The 10150-nt window shown below is 37.6% G+C and overlaps 1 protein-coding gene across 2 annotated transcripts in view; it reads left to right on the top strand.

Moving 5' to 3' along the window:
• Positions 1-9708, top strand: part of cops7a (COP9 constitutive photomorphogenic homolog subunit 7A) — a 27905-nt gene extending 18197 nt beyond the window's left edge. The window contains exons 4-9 of one of the 2 annotated variants that reach the window (XR_001310625.1): positions 1078-1166; positions 1956-2158; positions 2245-2350; positions 5868-6037; positions 7437-7678; positions 9117-9708. Coding sequence is in view for 1 of the 2 variants with exons in the window: in XM_014013446.1 (XP_013868900.1) it covers positions 1078-1166; positions 1956-2158; positions 2245-2350; positions 5868-6037; positions 9117-9156 (608 nt within the window). In the remaining variant the exon portion in view is untranslated. The remainder of the gene's footprint in view (positions 1-1077; positions 1167-1955; positions 2159-2244; positions 2351-5867; positions 6038-7436; positions 7679-9116) is intronic. The other variant, XM_014013446.1, reaches the window with a different exon arrangement.
• The last annotated feature ends 442 nt before the right edge of the window (positions 9709-10150 follow it).

The following is a 10150-nucleotide window of genomic DNA, read 5'->3' as shown; positions in this document are numbered from 1 at the left end:
TAATGTTTGTTATAATCATGTCTTGTGATTATTTGACAGGAGTTTTACTTTTAAAGTGTAAGTGTATTTAATTTAGTTATAATGTAAATTCAATAAAAATTAAACAGATTTAGAATAATAATCATTTTGATCCATACATTGGTAATGTCTGACTGGGCCTCGTGTCCCTTTATGTTCAATACATTGGACCACGAGGTCAAAAAGGTTAAGAATCCCTGGTATAGAATACAGGATTATGGTCACCAGCGCACTCTGGCATGGCACTAGAGAGAGATGTAACAGTGGTTCCCAAAGTTGGGGTCGGGACCCSACTGTGGCCCCTGAAACATCAAAGATGGGGTCTTGAAAGGATTTTCAGAATAAATTACTTTTAAAAATTACTACTAACAACATTTTATTGCCTTTAGTTGTTACAAAAGTGTGAATTTATTGTACTTAAAAATGGATGAAATTACCATAATGCATATTGCTACTATACCCTTGTTTATTTGACAGGTAACTATGTTTATCACCCAAAAGTAGCTGGCACCACAGGTTTCTGCTGCTATTATTTTGTAGGTCAAAAAGAGAAAAGTTTGAAAACACTGACCCATACTGTTTATTTTAATAAATAATAACAAGAAATAMGATTTTCTTTCTACTCGTATATTCCGATACCATTACTAGTATTGGTATCTGAGTATCAGGGCATTTGTACTTATAAAATGTTGGTATCAGGACACCACTAACACTTTTTTACTTAGTCATTGATGATGCAGTCTGTAATAAATTGCAGGTGCAAAACCTGATGGATCATATTTGTGCATTTCATTTAAATAATCTCTCCAAATTACACACTCTAAAAAAAATTAATGTCCATAAATACATTTGCAATAAGCACAGGTGCTAAGATCACTGCCTACATGTTTCAGGTGTAAACGCTGTCACGACTGATTAATAATTTACAGTCAAAGGTTCGTGTTAGAATTCACCTGACACTAGCTACAAGTGTTAATAAACACAGGCCTTTGACACCACTCTTTTAACATTTGGTATGTTGTCTTATTTATTGATTGGTCTTATTATGTTTTGCTTCAGAGAGAGCAGCCTCACTTCCAGAGTTGACCCCGGCACAAAGAAACAAACTCCGTCATCTTTCGATTATTAGCTTGGCTTCCAACCTCAAGGTACATGTTCATTACATTTCTTTTTCAGTGTTAACATAAAGTGCAGCTAAACTATAATTTTGTATTGATTTTTGTACCCTCCCTCTCTCTTTCTTCTCAGTGGCTGGCAGAACATAAATTTTCTGCAGCCACCACACTGCTGCAGGCTTTATACAAATCCAGCTCCTATATCACTGAAATATTGACAGCCCTGCTTTTAAATACGACCTCACTATTTTATTCTGACTCGCAGTCAGTTTCTTTAAAGTTCACGAGATTGCAAGTGATTGTAAGCTTGGGGCTGTATTTAAATGAACTGAATTTGAAGCAAAACCAGTCTACGAGCCTCAAATTTCCTGAGAAAATTATCATTAATTTATATTTCATATTCACTCTTTTACAACACAAGGAACTGTTTTATTTCTTGAATCCGAGCTCTTTGCATGTCTAGCTACACCACACCTTTCCTTATGCCCTTTTCTTTCTCTGCTCCTGTTGAATAATTGATTCATTATCCTCACTAATACTGTCCTTTTCCCCTTTTTGCTTTATCTCTCCTCCCATTAACATCACTCCTTTCACTCCTGGTCCCTGTTTTGTGTCACTGCTTTCCCCTGTCTGTGGCCTTGAACTCTCTAATTGCCCAGTTATGGATTTGTTACCTTTCAGACTTCTTTCACGTTTCTATAGCAGCAACATTTAAACAAATGGTCATTGTCCCTAAGCTCATTCAGTTGTAATCAAATGCACCGTCTAGACTTGAAAATATTAGAAATGAAATTGTTTTATGTCTTTCTTTATTTTCTACAGTGCCTTCCTTATTCGCTGCTTCTTCAGCAGCTCGAGCTAAAGAATGTGCGAGAACTGGAGGACCTGTTGATCGAGGCTGTTTACTGTGACATCATCCAGGGCAAACTGGACCAGAGGAACCAGCAGGTGGAGGTGGACTGCAGCGTAGGTCGTGACCTCGGCCCCAACGAGCTTCCAAACATAATCAACACGCTTCAGGAGTGGTGCGTATCACCTGTTCATCTGTATGCAGGCTTTATGCCAGTTTTCTAACCGATAGTCTACCTCCACCTTCATCACTGGCCCTCAGGTGTACGGGGTGCGAGGCAGTCCTGTGTGGGATCGAGGAGCAGGTTTCCAGGGCAAACCAGTACAGAGAGAACCAACTAAAGGTCAAAGTCCAAGTGGAAACTGAGGTTGGTTTTTCATCACTTTAGTTTGAATTTTAGTTTTTAGTTTTTTCTGGTTATTTCAGGTGCATATACAGGTGCAGTTCAGAATCAGAATATTGTGAAAAAGTTTACATTTTCTTTTTGGTCAATCATTTCAGASCAGTTACATCGAACCGAGGATTAAATCCCAAAATAAAGTGGTGTGTGGAGAAATGGGCAGTTATATTGCACTTGTTAGTACGTTTGCCACAATTCTATTTTGTCAAAATATAATAAATGCATACCTCATCTATCTATGGGTCGTTTAAATAAAATATCTGAAATATGATTTTAAAATTTCTTAAGCTCTTTTTTTTTATTAGCAACAATGTCAAAAACAAGATTTTGAGCAAGTCAGATATTTGTAATTTTCTCTGTGAGTTGGCAATTAGTTTTTTTCTTACCAGCTGGTATCCTCTTTAAAATGATACACAAATTATTCATTCTAGTAACCTAAAAATTCAGACAAAATATCAATGTGTTATGATTAGGAAGACAAATCAAAGATATCTCCAGAAATGCTCGTTATCAGGATGATCCAGGKATCAAAAGGCAGCTTAAAAAGCCAGATTTCTAAAGATGTGTTGATGTCATTTTGACCAAATTTGACATGATGGGTACCCATATAAATATATACATATATTACATACATTCATTCCACATAGTTAAATATTTCAAGACTTTAAAATAAATGCTCTGTGACAAAACAAGTTTATTATATTTCTCTTTTTATCCTAAAATAACATGTATTATGCCAGATTTCCTTATTTTTTAATATGTTTTCTTGTCCATCTGCAACTAAATGTATTAATTTATAGCAGGGGTGTCAATCTCAGTTAMACAAGGGGGCCAAAATTCAAAACTTGTTCTAAGCCAGGGATGGGCATTTCTGATCCTCCAGGGCTGCAGCCCTGCATGTTTTACATGYCTCTGCTCCTCCACACCTGATTTGAATGAATGGGTGATTATSARTATTCCAGACTTGGATGAGGTAATTCAATGATTGAATCAGGTGTGTTGGAGCAGGGATTGCCAAACCCTGGTCTAAGCTGAGGGCCAATATTTGTCTGTATTTATTGAAGGAATGTTTTCCAAATTATCTTTTTTTATCTAGCATTTAAATTTAGAACATATTTAGCAATATTTTTAAGCCTTGCTATCCGTCAACAACTTTCCATTTATTTCTTGGGTACATTTTTATCACAGCCCAGAAAATCAGTAAAAAAAAAGAAAACCCTCATTAAAAATCCAATTGTTTGATGTTAAAATAGATTAGATAAAATAGAAAGTAGATTCTCTTTTACTCTTTCCACACTAAAATCTTAGATTACTGAAAAATTCTAACTTARTTTTCTTGGTTTGAAAGCTGTGACAAAAAGAAAAACCATAAAACGTATTACCTTTGAGGCCAGATGAAATGTTAACAAGGGCCAGATATGGCCCGCGGGCCTTGAGTCTGATAAGTGTGATTTATAGTAAATAAATAAATAAATGATAGTAAAAAGTTATGTTGTTTTTGTTCTGGTTTTGCTGTAAAGTTAATGAATTGTAGACATAATTCAGTTTAGTTTTTAAAACACCAGTTCACAATAAAAGTCATCTAAGGTCACAAAATGAAGAAAAAAGTCCAAATCATAATCCAGTTCACATCCAGATTCATTCCTAATACAGTATATTCACATGCAGTAGATTATGAATGAGTGGATACTCTATTCATCCCTGAGAAAAGTAATTATTTAAATGTAATAATTAGTATTTTAAAACCAACAGATTGCATCGAATCCTCACTTCGCCACAATCCCCCACAGTTCATTTTCTGTTATTTCCTGATGCCAACACAGCAGGCAGGCGGCCAGCTGCTGTCAGTCAACACAAACGCTGACGTGTCGCTCTGTTATTAGCATTAGTTCCACATTTAACAGTAAATTCAGTGGTGGTGTTTGATTGATTGCTACACTTGTCTTCTGTTAGACAAATCCATCAGGACAGCTTCTTCTGTTCTGTATCATAACTGCAAGCAATCAGATCAGCCTGAATTCCCTCTTTTRTTTGGTGCTCGTCTGCATATATTCAGTAATGTTGCCTCAGTGACCCACACCAGTGCTGTAAAGGGTTACACATAAGTTAGTTGCCAGGAAAGTCATCTAAATGAACAGTTCTTTACCTTGGATTTTGTCTGGCTGTGGAGAACAAATGTAGCCATTTTTGAAGTAAAGTTGGTGATTAGAGCTCAAACTTGGGCTCTGAGCACTCCGACTCCTGCTGAAGTACAGTTATTGTTTTATTTTAGCCATAAAAGTTGTTCTTTCTTTTTCTTTCTGATTTAAAGGACAAAGTTGAGGGCTTCTCCTTAAATAGGCTGGCTGTGCTCCTTTAGATCAAGATGAAAAGGGTTAACTCGTTTCTCATATTGGTTGTTTTAGCAAAGTTCTTTTATGAGGCAGATTTTACAGAGTTCATCTTATCTAGGCGCTTGCTTTCTTGTCAGTTCATAAAATCCCAAGTGTGCCCTAAAGTCTGTTTTGAAAACTGTTTGTCATCCCTCCCTGCTTTCCTTCACCAGATCTTAGATATTACAGTGTCATTAACGTAACATTGCACCCAGAATTTAATACAGGAGCACTCTGTAAAGAAACATTTTTAGAGTCTTACTCCATTTGACAAAACATAATGTGCGTTCTGCTTCATTGTTTCTGTTTAAGGCCAGAAAGTCGACTGCAAACTTACATTTTATGTTTCCTTCATATATTAATGCAGAGTCATTTGCAGTGTTTTGTTTTAAATCATAAATTTGAGAACTTCGCACATCTCTGAAAACATCCTGAACCGATTGTCTGCTAAAACCACTTTAATGAGCTGCTATGAGGGTGAGCTTTAGCTGATACATGCTAAAAACAATAATTCTCAGATTATTCCTGTTCATGTTAGTGATGTGAATGCTGTCTCTGATTGGACCACAAACACGTGATACATATGAAAATGTTGTTTTCCTTCTTTTATTCTTCTTTTATCTTTTATGTTTTATGTAGCATTTAGAACACGCATAACCCAACAAATAAAGAAAAAATATAACATTTAGAAAGACTCATAACTTTATATACTTTACTCTCTATCAACAACTGTTACATTTATAATATGTTAGAGATGCTTTTCAACCCAACCCATAAAATCTGTAAAAAAGATAAATTCTCACTATAAATCCAATTATTTGCATTTGAGATAAGAAGCAAATTCAGAACAAGATAATTAAAGTTGATTCCCTGTTGCGCTTTCCACACCAAAATCAAAGATTACTGAAAAATTCAAATTTAATTTTCTTGGTTTGAATGTTAACCAGTTGTCATGAGAAGAATGTGACAAAAAAAGAAACAATAAAACTATTTCACATTTCTTTGGGGCCAGATAAAATGGTAACAAGGGCCAGATTTGGCCAGCAGACCTYGAGTTTGACACATGTTCTAAAACATGAAGTTTTAAACTCATTTTCTTTTTCCCACGTCAGGTCTCAAACTTACAAAAAACATTAAAGGCCAGTGCTGCGTCTCCATCATCGGGCCCCGCCCCTGCCGGAGCCGCATCCAATCAGGACGCGGATCAGCCCGCTGAACCACGAGACCCCGCCTCCTCTCAGGAACCACGACAACCAGGCAAAAAAGCTTCAAAGGTGAAAGGGTGAGTTCAGTCCCGTCACCTTTTCAGGCAGCCCAATATTTCAGAAGCACTCTGGGAAAGTTGCCACCTTGTTTTCTTTTTTTTTTTTTTTTAATTAACAGGCAATTTGAATGGAAATTGCTTTGTGTTTTCAAGGCTAAAATTGTCACAAACTATTACATGTGTGGCCGTTTAGAATAAATGACTGAACTGAAGGTTTATTCAAAACTCTCCCTGCAGGTGTTCTCTTCAAAATGAAGGTTGTGCTTAGTTTTATTTTTTATTTATCAAGAAAAAAATGTTCATTACTACGAGTAAAAACAAAAAGCTGCAAATAGAAGCTTTTTACTCCGTTAATTATCTCTTGTTGCCATTTTTCATTTTGTTCTATAAAACGTTTGTGTTTTGGAAAGTCTTTTTGTAAAAAAAAAAAAAGAAGAATTTCCCTTTCTTACATTTGCACAATAAAGACTGTTTCAAACTTTAAATTAAAGCCATTAGTCCGGTGTTTTTGTAGAGACAGAAGTTAATACCCAGGAGAAACGCCGTGTTTGTGTTTCTTCAATAAACAGTATGAAGTGAGCTGCTGGTTAAAGTGTTTTTGTCGGTCTTTGCGAAAGTGTGTCTGCATGAAGTAGTTTCATTATGAGATACACATCAGTGTTGCGTAGCTGTACTATAACCCCGCTTAATAGATACTTTCTTCTGTTCGGCTTCCATCCGGCCCTTATTTCCGATGGCTAATTTCACATCTCCTGAAATGTAAAATGTCACTGGATACATGTTCGCCCTGCGTGCTCACTTCCTGAAAGAACCGTTTCCTCTCTCCGGTGATGAGCAGAGACGGTTCAAGTGTTTGCTGTTTATGTTTTGTTTTTTTTTCCTGCTGAACAGAAAGCAGTGATTATTTTCTGGCTGCTTGTCATGATTGATGAAGCGTGGAGCCCCATAATTTTCATCATTCAGCGCCGCGCTTCATTCAAATGAAGAATCTCTCTCAGTGTTTTTCACATCCAAATTAATGATAGCTTAACCTCAATCCTCAAAATAAGTTCTGACACAATTCGCTTGTAAAGCTATTTAAAGGATGGGTTTGATAACAGAGCGATTATATTTAGAAACCAGAATTTCCTTTTTAATTTACAGAAATAGAAAATCCAGTCAGATCAGCTCAAATGTAAGAGTGTTAAAGGGGACATATCACGCAAAATCCACTTTTTTAGCAGTTTAAATACATTTTGTGTACGTGGAGTCTTTAGGAGTGCAGAAAAGTTGAATTTAGTCTCTGCACGTTGGTCTTCATTCTTCTCTGGTTCGGACGTATAGGGCTGATGTACATATCCTCTGTTGACATCTTTTATTAATGTGTAAACAAAAAGTTTATGTGCCGCTATATAGTCATATCTCTATCAAACTACAGAAATGGCCGAATGGTGTGGAGTGGACAATGGCTGTGTCTCAGTTCAGGAGCTGCGTCTGCATTTGTTGGTGACTTGTGTCACTGCCCCTTCTGAAGGCTGTCCCAATTCGTAGGCTCCTTCTCATGCAGCCAACGAATGCAGCCCACAAAACCCCGAAAATGAAGGCTGCATCTAAGTATCCTATCCAGCCAAGGATATCCCAGGATTCATTGCGCCGTCAGCAAACTAAACAAAGACAAAGGTGGCAAAATTTTTCTTTTTGTTGTTTTTTTTTTATGCTGCAATAAGATGTTAGATAAAATGCAACTACAAGTACAGATACTGGAGCTAAACCCAAATTATTAATATTTATTTACATATAACATGTTTAACTGTGAAGTTATTCCTCCAGTGAAGAGACGTGAGTAGATGTCCCAACGCATTTTGTCTGACAGCACGTGATATAAAACGTGTCACTATGATAGTTCATGGCAGTTCATGGTCATGCAAACATGCGTAATCAAAGATTAGACAGTCTCATTTCACAGCAGTTTTATGCAGCCTACCAGGAATGCTTACCCCTAATTTACATTACATGTGTTACGGCTGCGCTCCGCTCCACTGCGCAGGTCGCAGCTGTATGTTTCAAGTCCAGTTTACACTACCTCCGCTCTGCTCCAGTCCGACACACGTGCAGGAAGCAGATCGCGTGATAAATTCAGTGATAAGTGTGGAAGTCACAGCAAAAAATAATTAATTCTGTGAAAGACRAACTCCAAACACAGCTGAAAACAACGATATAAAGGCTTTTGGTATCTATGTTGAAACTGTCTCGCTGTCGTCTTTCTGAAACGTCTGATTTCAAAATAAAATCCACATGTATCGTATGTGTACACATAGCTTCATGCTACGTTTCCATCTGCAGACCAAACAGAACGATACATTCTGACAGCATTTGTGTAGAAATATATCCATATATTTATTAATATAGCCGCAATTTYGACATTATTCCGACAAATTATTCTGCCGAATAGTGTCTTATTTTGAAAATACCGATGTTGTGCTCATTTCTTTTCCTGTTGGTGCGACTTAATCTTTAAAAATTGACTCTGGCGCTGCTCCATCGTCCGGCAAAAATAGGATCTGTTTTAATTCTGACGGATCGCCGTCCGCTCACCACCGCAGCCAGTGTAAACACTCTCATTGATTATAATGGGTGCGTATTTGCTGCGGAGTTTGGACCGGAGTGGAGACGGAACGCAAGTAATGTAAATTAGGGGTTAGAGTGTGGCCTCTGTGGGCCGCAGTCTAGGTAGGCTGCAGCTCCTGAATTGGGACACAGCTAATGATCATTGAAAGTGAGACCTGGAGGGGGGGCGGGGTCAGAAGTGCCTCATTTGCATGTAAAGAGACCGCACCAAAATGAGGGCCTGTGGAGCTACACTAACCAGGAATTCAGACCAAAACATTGCAGTTCCACTATATACAGACCCCAACTGAATGATTTAAATGTGAAAAAGGAGGATTTAAAAGCATGATATGTCCCCTTTAAATATGATGCGGGACACCTTTGCCTCCAGGTTGCATCAGTGATGTGTATGTGAATGTGTTTTGTTCCTTCAGTAAAGCATGCAAGAAAGTGAAGACGAAATTTAAATAAAGCACCAATTCAGTGTTTCCGTTGGCTGTGTTCCAAACAGGCTGCGAGGCAGTGGGAAGATCTGGTCCAAGTCCAACTGAGGACAAAAGGTTTAAAGACGCAAGGACGGCGGCACTTGTGGACGCTGGCTAATTTACGGACACATTGGCATGTTGACGGACAGACAGTTTAAAACAACGTGACCACTCTTACGGACCACCCTCCTCACTTACACTTCTGCAGTAACAACCACAAAGCTTCACTGGGACTTCAATCACCTGATCTTAACCTTTTATGGATTCAGAAACACACACACACATACACACCTGGCTGATGGAGAAAATACGTGACTTTTTCCTCTTGCAGCTGTGAAAAGCCAGACGGGCAGAACTGTGGATGTAAATACACGGAGCACTTGTTAAGCTTGAGGACACAATAGTCTGCAGCAGGAGTCAGTTGCCTTTGACCAGAAACAAAATTAGTATAATCAAGGCATTGGTTTGTGTGTATCTCTGTTCTTTTGGTTTAGCTGAATTCTGTGTTGCTTTGTTGTTTACTTTTTGTTTTGTTTTACTCTCTCTCTCTAAAGTGGAGCCTTGTATAAAATGAGAATATAAATTGTTGGAAAAATAAAAACAAAACAACAAAAAGAAGCAGTGTGCTCATCTTGACTGCCTTATTAATGAAGGTACGTGACAAACCTTACCTCTTAGTTGACGTGAKCATTCCACAGGTTTATGTTTTAGTATTGTAGTCAAGAACACCTAGCCTGAGACCTAATTAAGACCAAGACTTTTAGGGGTTCACACCAAGTTGAAACCAAGACCAGGAAAAAAAAAAACTAGTGCCCTAAAACATAACAGTATACTGTACACAGGTAGTTAACTTAATCTATATATTTAATATCGACTAAATCTCCTGATGTGAGGGTTGGGTAAAGAATATAGCTTCAGAGGCAAATTGCTAACTTTAGCTAATTAGCTTTGCTAACAACGCTTTCCTTTCTTTGCTTCCTTTCTAAGTGACGATAAAAGTTCCCCACCGTCTCTGAAAGTAAAGCACTGCAGAATGAACAATTTGCTGTATGCTGTCTCC

Source organism: Austrofundulus limnaeus, unplaced genomic scaffold (assembly GCF_001266775.1).
Source record: "Austrofundulus limnaeus strain Quisiro unplaced genomic scaffold, Austrofundulus_limnaeus-1.0 Scaffold101, whole genome shotgun sequence".
In the NCBI taxonomy this organism is placed as follows: domain Eukaryota; kingdom Metazoa; phylum Chordata; class Actinopteri; order Cyprinodontiformes; family Rivulidae; genus Austrofundulus; species Austrofundulus limnaeus.
This window is presented reverse-complemented; position numbering and strand designations above follow the sequence as displayed.